The 19138-nt window shown below is 41.0% G+C and overlaps 1 protein-coding gene across 4 annotated transcripts in view; it reads left to right on the top strand.

The window, feature by feature from the left end:
• Positions 1-19138, top strand: part of qkia (QKI, KH domain containing, RNA binding a) — a 179469-nt gene that overhangs the window by 85023 nt on the left and 75308 nt on the right. For all 4 annotated transcript variants that reach the window (XR_003718265.2, XM_028818700.2, XM_028818699.2 and 1 more), the window contains exon 3: positions 13776-13892. Coding sequence is in view for 3 of the 4 variants with exons in the window: in XM_028818700.2 (XP_028674533.1) it covers positions 13776-13892 (117 nt within the window). In the remaining variant the exon portion in view is untranslated. The remainder of the gene's footprint in view (positions 1-13775; positions 13893-19138) is intronic.

Raw genomic sequence — 19138 nt, 5'->3', positions numbered from 1 at the left:
GCTCTGTTGGGCCCTTGAGCAAGGCCCTTAACCTGCAATTGCTAAGCGCTTTGAGTAGTGAGAAAAGCGCTATATAAATGTGAAGACTTATATACCCATGTATGAGGAGAAATCAAAAAGTAAGGACAATCTGAAAATTACGCAGTAACCGCCATGGATAGAAGCTGACGCAATACAACACATTCGTGATGGCTTATGGGTAGTTTGAACAGCACAGTGTTCCGCCATTAGTCTAATTGAAGCCAAGGTCAAATGAACATGAGCACCCTGCTGTGAGAATGCTCCATTGTTGAACAACAAGCTGTAGTGAGACTTCATTGAGGGAGGGAATGAAACCTGCTGAAATTCACCAAAGGAGGATGGCTTGTACCCGTCTTGCACAAACTTTACAGTACACCAGGTCATCAACCATAGCATGTACAGATCCATAGCTGATATCCAAATGAGGACAATGTAATCCGTTGATCTTCTCGGATGAAGGCATTTGCCATGTTGATGTGGGATTGTATGCACAATGTTGATGGTCAACCAGATCAGGCTTTGCCGGTTACACTGGTTCTTCCAGCTTTTAACCTTTCTACCCATTCATAAACTATTCATTGAGTCGTGAGGTTTTCACTTCTGTACTGAGCCAACATCCTTTCAGCAGGTCTCACTGCTGTGCCTAACGAAAAATCACTAAGGCACGCTGTTCAACAATGGTGCAATCCTGCAGCAGGGCATCCATGTTCATTTGACCTTGGCTTCAACTAAACTAACGGCAGAGCACTGCGCTGACAATGTTCAAACTACCCATAATCCATTGAGAATGTGTTGTATTGCGTCAGCTTCATCCATTGAGGTTACTGCATAATTTTCAAATTGTCTTTATTTTTTGATTTACCTTCGTATATACAGTTGTGCTCATGAGTTTACATACCCTGGCAGAATTTATGAAATATTGACCATTGTTTGCAAAATATAAGTAATCGTACAAAAGGCTTTCCTTTTAATGAGGGAGTGTTTTCTGGCGAAGCAATTTATTATCATATAATTGTGTGTGCCCCTTTTAAAATATAATGCTAACTGAAATCATCCGAATAGGCCTGATCAGAAGTTTACATACCCTTAAATATTGGGTCTAATAATATACACACAAGATGACAGACATGGGTTCAAGTTAACTCTTTGAGGGCTGAATATTTTTTACAAAAAGCTCGGTTTTCTGAAAAGCACACAATGCACTGGTTTCACACATAAATCAACATAAAACGTCTGTTGCTACGTGCTGTGGCTGCTGTTGGCACCTGTTCGACATCTCTGGCAGCAGTGGCTGCACAGCGGCAGCTCGATGGCCAGCAGGAATGCACGGCAGTGTGACTACCTCTCTGTCTTCACACAGCAGATGGGCGACAGTGGCAGTGTGACGCAATATGGTTTGTACCTCTTGTCATCATAAGTGGTGGTCCTCTCAGGCGAATGCTGCTGTAGGCATATCCGCTACACGAACATGTTCAGCACCACAATCAGCTGGGGACCGATAGGCTGATGCTGGTACCTCACTTTCATTTTCCATCTTCAGATCACTTGCATCAAACTCAGAGTCGGAGTTCGATTCAGCAATAATACGTAAAACGTCCATGGAGTATTTTGCTTTGCACATTTGCTTTAGTCTCTCCAGATGTCGCTGCCATTTTAGAGGCTGTTTGCTCTTCGCTACTCATGCATGTACAGGGAATCGAGGTCAAATCACAAAACTACGTAACTTTCCTTCAAGCAAAGAGAGTCAAACTAAAATATAAGAGCGAGTTTTCTTACAGTTTACAGCCGATCACCATCCTCTACCACTGAATTTTGACAAAAGTCTACATCAGCCCTGAAAGAGTTAAGGGTTATTTAACATTCCGTATGATTTCTATTATATAAAAAAAATCCTGGGACGAGACTTTGTGCCAAGAGATTTAACTACGGTCGGGGCTGGAAATAAAAGACAAAGAGTAGATGACAAAGTAGAACGTCGTAAAGAATTCAAAAAAGTTGGAGTGGTACACATGCAGAGCAGGTTAGAGATAACGGAAGTAGGAAAATTGGAAAGTCTCAAAAAATGATAGTAAAGATCACATTAGTGCAAACAAATGGAAATTATTACTTGGTGAAATAATGGAACAGCGAAAAGAGATCAAGTATATTGTTCAGATTTAAACTTTAAGTCAAAGAGACTTGTAGATCATCTAATTCATGTTGCCATCAGGGAAAAGTAGTGTTTCTTCCCAATGAAGAGGCGTATCCACGAGAATTAAAAGATTTGTTGTTTGTTAAAAGTGAAATCCACATACGCGAGTGGCAGAGACGCAGAGTGGCTCGCGTGTAAGCGCAGGCTGGGAGGTTGATGAGCGAAGTGAGCAGGGGGTGAAGCCCCATATATGGATGTGTGTGTATATAGAAACAGATAGATATATTTATAAATCCAAAATCCAATGTCTGTATGTCTGCCTTTCATGAGAGAATTACATAACGGATTTAGATTGTTTTTTTTTTTTCTATAAATTGTTTGAACATTCCGGTTGATTTTGCGAGTTCTCTCATCTATCATAGTTTGCTTGCAGTACCAATTTGTTTGCACAAATCGGAGAGAGACGCTGCAGGCCAAGGGGAGGTGGGCGGGTTGGGGCCCTCCTCACTCATGCACAAGCCTCCATCCGAGTCGGTCTACCTCTCGCCACGTATTGTCCTGTTTCACTGCTCTACGTGAGCGGAGCCGCAGGGGACAGCTAGTTAAATATATGTATCAGTGTATGCAGGGGGTGTGTTTGGATGTATATACACACATATATATATATATGCAAGTGTGTGTTGTGTATTTATCTATATAAGTATATATAAAATGTATTTATTTTTTTAAATATTTTTCTGAAGCTTATTATTTTCCCCTCAGACTGGAGCAAAAACCATAATGCTAGCTTTTTCTTATCCTTGTGTGCCTGCGTGTCTCAAGCTCATTGACTTGAGTGCTGTGCAGGGATGGTAAATGTGAACTGGTTTTGCAGTTCTGCTCCCTGTTTATTTGAGATAAGAGAATAAACAACAGCACTTTTAACGTAACTATAATCCCGTCCTTTTGGGACCTTCTACGAAATACAGTGTGTGGCAACTCTTGCTTTGCAAAATCATAGATTAAGGAAAGGTCTGGAAAACATTTTTCTAATCTGCTAATGCTTTAAATTAGGGAAGGGAATAATGCATTGGCGGGTCTCTTTAGTGCCAGCAAAATAATTGACTGGTAATCAAATGTAAATTTGACATGGTATTTTTAAAATGACAAAAAATGTCTTGTCATTTCATTTTTTTTTTTACATTTTTTTAAACCCATTTTTTGTTACATGGTTGTGGAGGGCCTAAGATAACCAAGAGCAGGTTAGGATCTATTCTGTCCATCGGTGGACCCTTTAGATAGAGCCACCCATCCAGCACCAGGTATTTCCCATCTCTGCCTCTAAAACAGCCTGAAATCTTAAAGGCATGGATGTCAATGAGGAGCCGGAAACAGTCCTCTGGATTTTCTTCCAAGATCTCTGGACAACATCACGCAAAGCTTGTTGATTTTGACCACACTGTCATACTGTGAACTTTCCATTTTACTTTTTACTGTGAGCAAATCTCAGAAGGGAAGCTTTTTGTAGATACTGAGACCACCAAATCTGACAGCAACAATCACACCAGTCCCTTGGATTATGTGTCATGGCTATTCTACTATTTTGCCGAACATCTGTACCTCTTAAGCAAGTGTGCATGCTATGGGTGTAATGAGCCGAAGCCACAGGATTGACAGATTGGTGGAGCATTGGGGGGCCGACCTAATAAAGCTGCCATCAAGTATAAGGCCATGGTTAGTTACACTTGGGCAGTTTATATTTGCAAGCCATATCAGCTCCTTGAGTTTGGGATTATTTCCCAACATTTTTGTGTTCTGTGCAGAGTTCTGCCTGTGCCCACATGGCTTTTCTCTGGATACTTTAGTTTCCTACCACAGGACAAAGACGTGCTGGTTAAGTGAATTGTCCGTTCTAAGTGAGCGTGACTTACAGGGGACTGGCACTCTATCAGCAGCCGGTAGCTCTGAATGCTACTTGGGTAATGTGTGGCTCCCTGAGGAGACTGGGATACAGCGCATTGCCATAGCCACCACACGACAAACTACCTCAGGATCCCAAATTAGGACCAGAGTGCAGCCGTGCAATGGGCGAGACCTCCGCACCACACTAGTTCAGATGGAATGGAACAGTGTGAGGTTTTTTTATGGTGGCTGGAGTGCCAATCCTGCCACCAACACCCAAGTTCTCCCTGCAAGTTGGGCTGGATGCAGGTTAGCTTCATACCCAGGATGGGGTAATTGCAGGTTAAATGCCTTGATCACAGGCCCAACAGAGTGGAATCACCTTTTACAGGCTTTGAACTGGAGACTTTCCGATTGCCGGTGTAGATCCTTAGCCTCAGAGCCCTACAATGGCTGTTTCCTATGGCTCGCTACAACCCCACAATGGTAAAGGAGTGTTGAAAAATGAATAAACACAAATCCAATCATGCAAAAAAAAAAAAAAAATCTACACCTGATAAAACATTTTGATAAGTAAAATGCTTTTTATTTTGGTTATTTTTTATTTTTATTTTTTTCTCAGATCACTGCTGGCATCCTGAGGCTACCTTCATAGTACTATAAGCTTTGTACCCTCTGACATGAATTATTTGCTTGTTGAATTGCACTTTAGTTTCAGCTCTTCTAGTCCGGTGGAATAACTTTGCTAGCTGTAATGGTGACAGACCACCAGGGACCCTGTGACCAATCTGAAAAGGCTTTTTGTAGTTGGGGTGAGAGATTGCCCAGACTCATGAGTGAAGAAATGTTTGTGTGAAGTATGCGTTTTGCTTTCCATTAGTGTAAAATTCATCCTTCTCGCTTCAACAAGCCCCAGACCAAGTTTTTGAAGTGCTAACTACCAACTTCATACTCTGTAGCATTGCCAGAAATATAATAATTTGTATAATTATACAGTAAGATATGCCACTCTATGATTTATGACCAATGCCAAAATACTCATTTTAATATGTGGTAATTTTGACCTGCCACCATAAACACTTCAATTTCCTAACTGTAATAACGGAAAGCGGCGTAGTCAAGGCTGCGTTCATGACGGAATGCAGTCTGCCATATAACGAAAACAATAGAAGATGGACAGTGACTGTCATCAATCACAGAACAGCCTTCACCTCTCCTTCAATCTCCATTCACAAGTCAAGGTGTCCAAGGCACGCGGCCGAGGTGAGACACCACAGAGTGTGTCCATTAGGCAACTTTTGAACATTTTCTTCAGTCTGTTTATCATTTTACACAAAAACACAAATTTGCATATCCTAACAACCTTGTAGCAGAAATCCATCCCTTCAGAGACGAATGGAGAGAGTGGTGTCTTTTCTCTTGTCCTCTAACCTTTCTGTTTAATTTCCCTTTCAAATTTATATGAGGGGTAGACGAAAATATTTGCGCGTGATGCAGGAGAACCATCAAACAACCAGGCAAGTGTTATTTTCCGACATAATTCCGATGAGCAATATTTGTTGCAAATCACTTTGAGTAACGAGAAAAGTGCTTTATAAATGTAAAGAGTTATTATTACAGTAAAACCTCGATTATCCGTCGGGTATCGGGACCGAGGCCGTGACGGGTAAGAGAAAAGACAGATAACAGAACAGCTAGTTTAAAAGTGATATACACTAGATTAGTTTAGCAAATAGTCATATTTATTTACATAACAAAATATAGTACAGTATTAACAAAATTAATTAATTCATATAATATTGTAACAACCCGCATAATAAGCAAACATAACTCAGAGGTATTGGAGTTTTCTGTTTCTTTGTTCCATAACAAACTGTCCCCTGTCTCATACGCCGTTATCTGGGTTACAGAGCACCCCTCCAAAACAATAAGATAAGCTCTCCCTACCAATCAGTTTTTCTCCTACCACTTACATTCTTTTTTTTTCTCTGTATCGCAAACATTCCTGCTTATTGTCTCCTGACTCCGTACTCAAAACTTCTGCTGTCACTCATCTCTTAACAGACATGTCTGCCCCTTACAGAACAGAAGCCCTTCACCCAGTCCCATCACTTACAGCATTCATTCCACCCTTTCTGCTCCCCAACAACGTATCACAAGCTGCCTGCATGTCACAATTGTGACAGATTGAGGTCTCCGTGACCCCTTGAACCCTCAGTTCAGACGTCAGACACCAGATAAAAGTCCAATATGACTTTATTTTATCAATAAACAGTGCACAAAGCACCCTACACTCCACAATACTCATATAAATACACAATATTCAATCAATAATCAATCCTCCACTCCCAAACTCGTTGCCACCCTTCCACCCAGCTCAGCTCAACGTCTGGGATTTCCCATCGTCCTTTTATATTCCCTGACCTGGAAGTGTTTCGCCCTTTCTGTCCACGTGATTAGGAACACTTCCGGGTCATATAAAAACTCTTCTTCACCCCGGAGGCACGTCGTTTCTTCCTGTCATGTGATCACGACGCACCTCCGGGTTATAGGGCACAAAGGAGTCCGATAGCCTCCCTACAGCGACTCTTGGAGGCCCCCCATGGAACTTGGGGCACGTCTAGTAAAAAGCCGGCAGTCCTTCACACAATATATTAACAAAACATAAGATAACCGAATATAAAAAGAAAATTGCAATACAGGAGAACATTAACATTAATACAGAATGACATTACGTCAGTGATTTCTATTTTCAACACGTTTTTCAATTTTGTTGCCATCACACTTTATATTGTTCACTGTTGTTCTTCCTATTCCGTAAATTGAAGCAGTACCTGAAGCACTTTTGACATTTTGTAAACGTTTAATAATTTCAGTTTTTTGTGACAAGTCCAACACCACACACCCTTAAATGCATATCAGCCATATCAATGTATAGTAATTAATTATAATTAAAAAGAAAAGCTATGAAACGCTATTAAAACTGAAGGTATGTAACTGACACTGTGATTTCAAAATGCGGCCTGACGTGTTACCGGTGAAGAACACTACGCGCTAGCACAAGGGAGAGTTGTTCCAATGTGCTACTGCTCAGCATTAGTAATACAGGAATAGGCAGGCTCGCACATATTTTTACTTATTTGTTTGGCCACTACGGTTAATTCCGTGATGGATAATAAAGGTTTTACTTTATTATTATTATTGCTGTTGTTATTATTATACTTGTTACAATTTTCACACACCTTTTTTTATTCAATTCAAATAAAATGGACCTTGGATTTCATGGTTATTCCCAGAGACCCAGTTTCAAAAATGCTTTTATAACCCTTTGACTAATTAGAGGAACCTGTTTATTGGTCTCTGAGAAACTGGGTTAACACACAAAGCGTCATTCTCTGTGAGTAACTTGGTTACGTGGCCATGTAAACCCATAAGCGGGTTACAGATTTCATCGTCTGCAACATCTCCGTTACACTCTGTTAGCCTGCACTTGTGTTTGCTTCACACACACTTCCTATAGCCACGGGTAGAAAACTATGGAAGCAACCACAAAATTTCCTATGGTAAATGCTCAGGAGATCACATTATTCCTTCTCATGGTTGAAATAATCTGTATCAGTATTGTAGAAATAAAATGTTGATTAGCTGACGTATGGTGCTTAGCTCAGCACCACAATCTCCAGACGTGGGCTCCTTGATTTGTTTTTCGATTCACATCAGCCGGTGATGACGTTTAACTTTTTTTGAGCGGTTAAATGACATTGGAGCGTTTTGCTAAAGGTGAACACCACAAGTGGACTCGTGCATGTAAATGGGGGCTTTTGAGAAAGCAGGTTGCCGTCTTCACCAGGTTATTCATTTTATCTTGGCTTTGTGTGTGAATGTAAGTGTCACTCAGTGTTATTGTTCAGCCGTAGCTTGGGTAATCTTTTAGATTATCTCTTTATTCTGATGTATGAAGTGAAGTGGCCCTGATACGTTCTAACTAGGCGAAAATGAATCTCTGCAGATTTGCTCTTCTGTAGTATTAGTGATTTAATAATATCACAATATTTGATTTATTTATTTATTTTGCAGTTTTTGGTATTGATTTTGATTTGATTCTCAACCTCGTAATAATCACACATGCTCTAAACTTGTAATACTTCTATTTTGGCACACATCAGCTAGCGATCAGCCCCGTACCATAGCCGTCTTCAAATTTATTATTAAAAGTTTTTGATCACTGTGGTAGTAATGGCCGTCACCCCCTGGGTGACCTAAAACTTCTAAGAAAAAACAGGCAGGAGGAACTTTAAATCATATACCAGTTATTCTATTCGAAGAGGGAGCGCTCCTATCACAGGATGCTGTTACTAGACACAAACAGCATTCTGTTACAAGATGCCCACCGTTTCTGCTAGTTGAGGTCTTTTTATACACAAGTAAATAACTACCACGTTATATGTATTATTTATACAATATGATGGGCTTATAAATGGAGGTGTGCTGTATAAAAAAAATAAGCCTTCTGGCTATCAAAACACCTTAAAGATCTCTAAATACGCTCGGCAGCTGTAACTCTTAAATTTAGGAGGTTCAAGGCAGCAACATCTGGCTGTAAAGAGCTGCAGTGTGGACTCAGCCACCCGGCAACTTCTGGAGTGTCAAGCTTCTTGCAGGACTCCAAATGCCACCTGTTCTCTCTTTATCACTGTTCTAAAAATAAAAGACCAAGCAAGTGAGGTGAAGCATCATTTGTGTGAAATGGTGGGTGTTTTGTTCTGTGCTAGCCTTAGTGTAATTTGTGAAACGGACAGTCTGTTAAGCACTGGGAGATGAGGTGGCACTGGGCACATAAGGACCAAACTTGGATGAATAAAAACCCGAACCATGTCGCCCAGCCAGCCAAATCCTGAACAAAGAGGGTGCGACAGACAGAACTTTTCAGCTGCTTTGCTTTCAGTTGCCCTCCTAATAAATACAGCAACCTTCACACTTCCACCCTCTGCCTCATCACTAAATGTTCCCTTTATCACTTAATTTCACTGCTTGGTCTGCAATCGGGGGTTTCTGTTTTAGAGAATCCGATTAGGATTCCTTTGCAGGCGGGCCAACGGTTGCCTTGGCACCTTTGCCAAATTGGTAGCAGGCAGAATTGGCAATGATAAAATGTGCATACCCGTGCTGGTGTAAAATTTGAAGAACGCCCATGCGGCACTGCCAGTCATTCCACGCAAAGTGTCACTGTTGTCACTACAGTGGCCCCTGCCCATGAAAGGACTTTTTAGACTTGCTAGTGGAGGGCGGATTGTTTGCTGGCAGAGTGACTGGACAGCCGTCTTCTCTATGAAAGTGCGATTTCAAGTCGCCACAGGGCCAGCTGCAGCTGCGATTTTAATCTGCTGCTTTGTAGGGATGCTCCTCTCACAAATGTCACTATTTGCATATTGAATGGTATTTTATATTTTAATTTTTTGGTTGTATGCTCATACCAGGAGGAAGAGGATATATTAACATAACGGAGCGTGTTAAAGCCACTGGTAAATTAAAATCAGGCCTGATGGCTGCCGGTGTCAGCCGTGTGTTGTCTGCCAACCCTGCTGTGATCGTTTTTTCTTCTAGGAAATGTACGAAGTGGGGTTTGTTATCCAAATGGTGCATTCCTTGTAGAGGCCGAGGCAAGAAGCTACAAACTCGAGTACTTTGCCTTTCCTGGCAGTTTTCTGCTATTAAGAATGAGTATCTTCAAATATGAAGCGCATGTCGAGCCACCCTGGGTGGGTGGTATTCAGCCTGAAGTGCACTATATAAAAAAAAAGAAATAGAGCATTCACTTTTATTTTATGATGGTGTCCCAAACACACATTAATATTGATCAAGTGTGTCTTTGACGGATAATGACATTTCATTTGTATTCATTTTCTCTTCCAAATTTTGGACATTTATTTTCTTTCTTCTTTAGAAATTGCAGCAAAAACTAAAACACACTGGTCACACGTGTCAGATTACAGATAAGATGCTAGCAGTTATGGGTTTTTCTTTTCTTACAAATCTGATTGTGGTTTTAATGGCATTGATTTAGTTTTCTTTTTATTTATTTTGTTTGTTTTGTTTTTTTTTGGTTTGCCCTAGATCTACAGCCTGAAAATCAATACCGCTTGTTACTATCTATCTACTGTTCACTTACAACATTCATTTTGGGCAACACTTTAAATAGATTATTTATCAGTTGGCAAAATCGAAGTTGCTGGATACACTGAGAAAGCTATCTGTATAGTGTCAGGTTCCTGTTTACTTCTAAAACAAGATATGGCTTCAACGTAAAGCTGCATGCAACTCTTGAGGAGATTTCTAAGCATCACACAGTTCTGGCAGATTTTATGTCCATACAATCATGGACAATCATGTTCCACCTCATCTTAAATACAGGGGGGGACTGTGTAGGCCTCTGGAGTAAACTGAAATTGTATTTTGTGTCAAAGTACATTATCCTGCGGAGCTTATTATCCATTTGACAATAGATGCAGTAGAGCCATAAACAGAAGGATCGGTTATTGAAAACCAACAAAACCTGCTCTACACCATTAAATTGTGACCACCAGCCTGCAGTTTTGACACAAGGCAGAATCAATTCATTGATCTTGCCATCTACGCCAAATTCTGACCCGACCATCTGCACATCACATTAGAAATCGGGTTTTGGTTGATGGGGTGACACGCTTCTGGTCTTTATTCATCCAGCTTTGGTCCTTATGTGCCCACTATCACCACACCTTCCTGTGCTTAACAGACTGAAATTGAATCCAGCATGGTCTTCTGCTGCTGTAGCCCATTTGTTTCATGGTCTTATATGCTGTGCATTCAGAAATGGCCTTCTGTACACCCCATGCAAAGAGCTATCTGTTACCTTTTCTAGCTAAGGGGCTGTGCAACAAACAGAGCCTGTTGAAGCCTGTTATGACATTCCTTGTGTGATTTTTGGGCTATACAAGAAATAAATGATCATTTTTTCGTTAGCTTGGATGTGTCTTGGCCGTCTCCTGCCCGTTCTTATTTAAAAGGCTTTTTTGCCCACAGAGTTAACACTCACTGGATGTTTTTGGTAATTCTGTAAACTCTGAAGACTGTAGTGTTTGAAAATCCCAGGAGGGAGCGGCTGTTTCCGAGATGCAAGAACCAATGAGATGTGGCACCAGCATTCCTGCCATGGTCAGTCATACCACAGATCACATGTCTTACCCATACTCATGTTTGACTGGACAATAAGTTGGCCGTTTGGAGGGATAATAATAATAATAAATCTTTACATTTATATAGCGCTTTTCTACCTACTCAAAGCACTCAGCAATTGCAGGTTAAGGGCCTTGCTCAAGGGCCCAACAGAGCTGAGTCCCAATTGGCATTTACGGGATTTGAACCGGCAACCTTCAGATTGCCAGTGCAGATCCCTAGCCTCAGAGCCACCATTCCGAGTAGACAGTGTAGTGCGCCTAATAAAGTAGCCACTGGGTGTATATTTATTTATGCACACATAAATGTTTCTTTAACTGTCAAGTGCCATACTAATTGGCGTGTGTAAGCAGATCATATAGTTAATACGGATACGTGCCTACCAAATTTGTAGGCCATCGTCACAGTGTGTATTTTCATTGTCAGTTTTTGAAGGTTTTCCTCTTAAGTGCCTTACCTCTCCATGACCTGAACGTTGGTGGCTGTAATCATTGCCAGATAATTCTCCCAACTATCTTGTGCTAAAAAGTGACAGTTGTTGAGCAACAAAAATCACATTTCCACTTTCTCTAAGATATACATTCCGGATCCTCCAGTTGATAACATTTATGAATAAAATCATTTTTTTATGCATGGCTTTTTCTGTCTCTTCTTCCTTTCACAATGAACTGTTAACGGAAACCTAAAGCAAATTTTGTATTTTTGTTTTGAACTTTACCAACATTCTCTTCTGCTTTTGCCAAAAGACTGTTCTGGTCTGCTAATCATTGGACTCCTCACCACAAGCAGCAAAAAGCATATGGAACCCTAAATAAATCTGGGATAGATTAGTTTAGAGTTATGTTGTTGTTGGATTTTTTCCCTTCTGTTATATTTTAGTATGCTTTATTTGGTATTTGGTACATTTAACACCCGAGAGAAAAGTTTCATTTTTCCATGACCATTGGGGGTCAGAGCACAGGGTCAGCCATTGTACAAGCAGTTTTCAGGTTAAGGGTCTTACAAGGGCAGAGTTTTAATTCGGACTCTTCATACGCAACTTTTTCATAATGCCGCTCTCTTTCCTTCATAGTGGGTTTCCATTTTTCAACTTCTTAATTGTTTGTCAGTCAGACAGTCATTTTCCAACCAGCTATATCCTAACACAGGGTCACCAGGGTTCTGCTGGAGCCAATCCCAGCCAGCACTGAGTGCAAATCCCGGGCAGGGCGCCAGCCCACCGCATAGATGGCCAATGCACCTAACCTGCATGTCTTTGGACTGTGGGATGAAACCTACGCAGACACAGGGAGAACATGCAAACTCCATGCAGGGAGGACCCAGGAAGCGAACCCGGGTCTCCTAACTGCTAGGCAGCAGCGCTACCCACTGCGCCACGTGCCACCCTAATTCTTTGTTGTTTGAATTATTATAAGTGAACATTATCCATCCATTATCCAACCTGCTATATCCTAACTACAGGGTCACAGGGGTCTGCTGGAAACAATCCCAGCCAACACAGGTAAATGAACATTAGTTTTAACATTTTCAGATTTTTTTTCTAATGATATTTTCTGTAGGTTTTCTTTAGGATGGCCCAGTCGCTAGCACTGCACAGCTAAACATTCCCAGGTTCAAATCCCAACGTGGTCCATATTTGTTTGGAGTCCACCCTGGCTTTCTCCATGTGTTCCGGTCTGCTGCTGCACCCTAAAGAAGAGCAGCCCCTGCTTATCGGCCCGCTGTGACTGACTGAGGGTGTGTGTGTGCGAGTCTACCCAGTGACGCACTCAACGCGATGAAGGCTCCTGCTTCACACTCAGTGGTGCCGTAATAGATTTTTATTGGACTAAGTAGGTCTGAAAAATGTATGGAAAAAATGAACAAATTTCCCTTTTTTATATTGTCAGGCTACAGATGTTTAGAAAAGTCCAAATGTAGTCATCAAATGTTTATTTTAGGGTGGAGACTCTTTTTGTATGCTTTACAGGAAATGGCTTCTGAGTCATATCTTTAGCACCATGCCTTCTATTTTCCTCTTTATGAGAATAATTCATCATTTTATACATCCAGCCCACATCCCATTTCCCAGTTTCTGCTTTTATTTTGTTTTTTGCATTCTTGACACTTTGTATCCAAGTAACTTTTGATGCTGTGGTGTAATCCGTCTCATGAGCGTTTGCCATGTAATCTACTTTGATTTGTTTTGGTTTTTTTTTTTGCAAAAGTACTGTTCTAATCTGTAAGAAGAGCGCAAGTCCATTGTGACCAAAAGCATGTAGTTATGCTAAACTCAACTCCCATTACTTTTGTATAGTGCTGTTCATTGATTAAAAACATATTGTAACATACATTTGTATATATAAACATATACTGTAAGTGACAATAAACCCACGGTAAAACACAGAAACGTCAACTAATGTGACCAAATAAATGTGGTTTGTGAAGCATAACTAAATAGAACACTGGTTTTATATGCATTACACATCTTACACATTATAGAAGCTCTACTGATAAAATTAATTGTGATATTTATTTTTTTCTTTTCTAGTACAACTTTGTTGGAAGGATTTTGGGTCCCCGAGGTCTCACAGCCAAACAGCTGGAAGCAGAAACTGGATGTAAAATTATGGTGCGAGGAAAGAGTTCAATGAGAGACAAAAAGAAGGTAAGATGAACATTTTATGTGACTTGCTTTTACCTGGATGCTAAAAGCAATTTCTGCCCCCATACTACAGATATATTTATTGTGTGTGTGTGCGTGTGTGTGCGTGTGTGTGCGTGTGTGTGTGCACATGTATATCCACAGCCACATTCAAAGATCATCACGATCTGCCAACTTTTCGTCCTGATAAGAAAGTCAGCCTCGGGTCCATAAGTGAACAACCATTTCTGTTGTCAACTGATTTATAAGCTGAGAGGCCCAAAACAGGGGGGTTTGGGAGGGCATCCTGGGACGGGTTGACATCTGTCAGCTTCCTGGTGTTCTTCCAGACTGAGAAGGAAATTGGAGACAGTGTTAATAAAACCGTAGCCGCTCATGGACTGGAAAGGTATTTCTTACCTTCTTGGAGCTCTAAAGACTCCCCTAAGCGTTTGTGTCTGACTGTAATAAATTGTGTGTGTGTGTGTGTATTTATACAAAACAATTCTCTGATTTTCCTGAACAACAAATCCTATACTGTAGTTTTGTTCTCTGAGTTTCATTGCAACAAAATATCACAAAGTGAAAAACTTACTATGCTTCTGACATAGGTTTCCCATCCTAAGTTACACAGGTGGTGCAGTGGTAGCGCTGCTGCTTTGCAGTAAGGAGACTGTGGAAGATTGTGGGTTCACTTCCCGGTTCCTCCCTGTGTGCATAGCGCTTTGAGTACTGAGACAAGCGCTATTTAAATGTAATGAATTATTATTATTATTATTTAAGTTAGCCGATGGCCTCCATCTTGTTTTTTTTCCCCTCCATGATTAAATCATTAAAACAATCTAGACGAATGCAGATAGTTCAGCCCAATAAAGCTCACAAGTCTTATCCATTTACATCTTCTAAAATAACATCAAGTCAAGTTCTAAAGGTCCCTAAACTGTCTCCACCACACTACCTGGTCACTTATTCCAACTGTATGTAGTTTTCTCTGTGGGAAGAAAAACGTCTTAATGTTTATGTGAAATTTAGCCTTGACAGGTTTGCAACTGTGCCTCCTGTGTTCTTGATGAACAAAATTTTAAAATATCCACTGGACTAATTCCCTTCATAATTTTAAACACTTCAGTCATGTCTCCTCTTCATCTTCTTTTGCTTAAACTGGAAAGGCTCAGCTCTTTTAATCTTTCCTCATAACTCATCCCCTGTAGCCCTGAATCAGCCTAGTCGCTCTTCTCTGGACTTTTTCTAGTGCTGCTTTGTCCTTTTTGTAGCCTGGAGACCAGAACTGCACACAGCACTCCAGATGAGGCCTCACTAGTGTGTTATAAAGCTTGAGCTGAACCTCCTTGGACTTGTACTCCGCACATCAGGGCGCTATATAACCTGACACTTGGTTAGCCTTCTTTTACATTCCCTGGCTTGGCCTCCAGCAATGTCTTCTCTTTCCCTGTCTGAGCCCCATTTTGGTGCGCCTTTTCACCCTGTCATCCTCTGCCTTTTGCTTCACATGTCCAGACCACTTTACATGCCCCCCAACATCACCTATTTCTCTTATCTTGAAATTCATCTTCTTCTTATGCCTTGGCTCTCCAAATATCCACCTGATTATTCCAATCCCCACTGTTTCCAGCTTTGCATCATGTTCATCTTTCATCGGCCACATGTCACTCACACAAAGGCTACTACTCTCCACTCCCCAGCTTTCATAAATCTTTCCATTATGCATTAGAGAAACTCCTTTAGAATTCATTTAGAAAGTATAAAATGATAAACCTCCCCATGGTTGTTGTTACCCTTTACAAATTAAGACTTCGGGGTTCCAGTCCTATGCCTGAATGTCGTCCATATGGAGCTTGCATCATCTCCCATTCAAGCAGGAGACTCCCCCACATATTCACACTCTGCACCACATAAGGTCCAATTAATTTAACATGCACGTCTTTAGGGATGTGGTGGTAAAATGGAAGAATCCCAAGGAAAACCCTGTCAGACATGGGAGAAATTAGAAAAGCCATAACAAATGGGTATGGAATCTGAACCCAGCATGCTGTATGCCGCCACACTGTGCCATCTGCCATTGATGATCTATTTCGCTGTTCAAAATTATTGCTAAAATATCCACTTTTTATGTAATGACACAAATGCTTTAGATTGAGAAATAAAAACAACACCCCCAAAATTCTATAAATGTACTTGTCTGGCATACCTGTAAGAATATTACGGATGTGGTAGCTTTAACTCTCAAAATAATTGAAATCTTTAGCCGCTTCACTAGCAGGGTCTCCAGCTATCCAGACGGGAACGGTCCGTTCTGTTTAACGAATGTATACTCTATTTGAAGCGTTCGTCTTATTCAATCTATTTTAAACTGATAAATCATCAGATGGATTGGCTCAGCGGGGGATGTGTTATGTTTTTCTTTCCTAATTTTTACAAAGGATTACATTTGTCAAAACATGCTTTATGTGGGAGGATGTAAAAGCACTCCAGCTTAGTATGCAAAGATGGGGCATTAAACCCCATCAAACTGTGCATATGTGTGTGTTTGTATGGTTTTCTGTACATATATATGTGTACCAAAAACGTTTTTCAACTGTTTGAATCTGTGTGTGTGTGCGCGTGCGTGTGTGTGTGTAAAAATCAAAGTGGATGGTAAACGTTGAAAACTCCACTCATATTTTTAAAAACCTGAAATGATCATCCTGGTGACGTAGTGGTTAGCACCGCTATCTTTGTAAGCTTGAGTTCTATTTCTGGCCTGTTCGCTGTGTCTGTGAGGTTTGTATGCTCTCTCGTTCTTCTGGGTATTGTGGGTTCCCTCCACATCCGAAAGATGTCTGTAAGAAGAGTGTGGGCCATGCAGCGGACTAGCATTCTGGTTACTGCTTTATGCTGAAGGCTACTAGGAGAGGTTTTGGTTCCCTGTGATGTTGTATTGAGATTGGGGTTATGGAGAGGCTAAAAAAGATGGATGAATAGCCAAAAATATTATTAGCCATAGCAATCAAAAAGAAAGAACTGAAGACAGTCACCAATTAAAAAAAAAAATCCAAGAAAAATCCTTTCATGTGTTAAATTTGGCCTGCGTATAGTCATGATTCATTTCTGTAAATAGCATTTGGCTTCTTTACAATACAAATGCAAACAATCTGGCCAAGATATCGAGAGACCAGTGTATCCAACAGGTTCCTAATGCCTGGGGATTTGGGACACTATAGTCACTATGGTGGCACTAATTGATCAGAAAGAGCAAAAGTCCTGGCAAGCCTTTCTAGTATTTCTTGCCTCAGTTTTCAGCATGCTTTTTATTTAAGCTGTGTTATCATAAAAAGACATTTCTGAACACACAGTGCCTGCGGCAGTTGACTCTGAATTTCCTATGTCTGCTCAGTGCTCTTTGCTTAAATGCTGTTCAGAGTCGAGCTGAAATGATGTCAGCAGTTCACACATGAGACTCTCGTGGCCGCGCACTCAGTCACAAAGGCATGCAAACAACAAAGCCTGCCTCTGAAGGGTAGAGATTAACAGACAGGAGGGGAGAAAGGTGACCTCTAAAATCGGCACCACAAGGCCGAGAAGCTATTTTAAGGCTGAGCTCTGCAACTGGATAAAGGTAGAAATTCCTGAAGGGGCACCACAAGAGGAGTTCGAGCATAGCATACACATTGGAGGGGCACACCAGGCACCCTCTTACTAAATTATGAAGCAGACCGAGCCCACACAGTGAAATATACACAGCGGTTTGCTAAATTGCCAGGACGTAGTTGAAAGACTTCATTACTGATGAGTTTGCTCAAGTTGTGAAAGAGGAAACTTCGAAATCCCAACCAATCCTTCCTTGTGCTTGCTGTGGTGTTACGAAATGCTGTCTGTGCCTCTTAAATTACAAGCAAACATCTCTATTTCTGTCTACTATAAATATGTCTGTACAGATATAATATGGAATGCCCTTTGGCATTTGTTAAAAAAAGGAGTATGTTGGTCTTTAAAATGTTTATAGTACAAATTAACAAGTGTGAAATTTGAATGTGCAAAAAAACTGAAAGCAGAAGTAAAGTCAAAGCTCTGTAACCAAATTTTTCAAATAATTTCGAGTACAGATGGGTAGTGGGGGTGCTCTGGACAAGTCGCTTAACCTTCCTGTGCTACATATTAAGAATGATCAGGTATCCTGATCTTATATTTGCACCTTGGTAGGGCTTGTTGTTTTTGCCAATTACATCTTCTAAATCAGGGGTGGGCAAAGTCATTCCTGGAGGGCTGCAGTGGCTGCAGGTTTTTGTTCCAACCCAATTGCTTAATAAGAAGCACTTACTGCTCTAGAAACACTTCTGCTTCATTTTAGTTATCTCCCTCATTAAGATTTTGAGCCCTTATTGCTTATTTAAGTCTTAAACAGCTGCATTCTTGGTTTTTAATTGCTCCTTATTAGCAATAAGATGCAAATGACAAAAGAAACCAGCAGTTATCCATTTTGCTTGTTACCCTTTACACCGGTGTGTATTTATCGTGCACTATTTGGTTTAATTAAATACTTGGAAGGAAAGAGAAGAGAAAAAAGTGAAGGATTGAGAATTACCCATCCGTTTTACACTTAAAAGTATTTGGATGTTATCCCTGGGGACCTGGGTTCGCTTCCCGGGTCCTCCCTGCGTGGAGTTTGCATGTTCTCCCCGTGTCTGCGTGGGTTTCCTCCGGGCGCTCCGGTTTCCTCCCACAGTCCAAAGACATGCAGGTTAGGTGGATTGGCGATTCTAAATTGGCCCTAGTGTGTGCTTGGTGTGTGGGTGTGTTTGTGTGTGTCCTGCGGTGGGTTGGCACCCTGCCCGGGATTGGTTCCCTGCCTTGTGCCCTGTTTTGGCTGGGATTGGCTCCAGCAGACCCCCGTGACCCTGTGTTCGGATTCAGCGGGTTGGAAAATGGATGGATGGATGGATGAATGTTATCCTTAGAATGGAAAAAAAAATCTAGGATATGAGATTGACTTGACATAGCAGAGTTAAAGCACTAACAAGCCATGAAAAGTAATTATTGGAAAGGATTGTTTTCTAATTAAGCAACTGGGTTGGAACAAAAACCTGCGGCCACTGCGGCCCTCCAGGAATGACTTTGCCCACCCCTGTTCTAAATCAAGTTAATGTTTGATGGTGATAGTCACACATGAAAATTGCATTTTTACTTTGTCATATACGAAGTACAGGGAAAGTACTGTAATCGTCCAAAAAATTCAATATCGAGATTTTGATGAATCTCGAAATTTTAGACCT

This window comes from Erpetoichthys calabaricus, chromosome 14 (genome assembly GCF_900747795.2).
Source record: "Erpetoichthys calabaricus chromosome 14, fErpCal1.3, whole genome shotgun sequence".
Lineage (NCBI taxonomy): Eukaryota > Metazoa > Chordata > Cladistia > Polypteriformes > Polypteridae > Erpetoichthys > Erpetoichthys calabaricus.
This window is presented reverse-complemented; position numbering and strand designations above follow the sequence as displayed.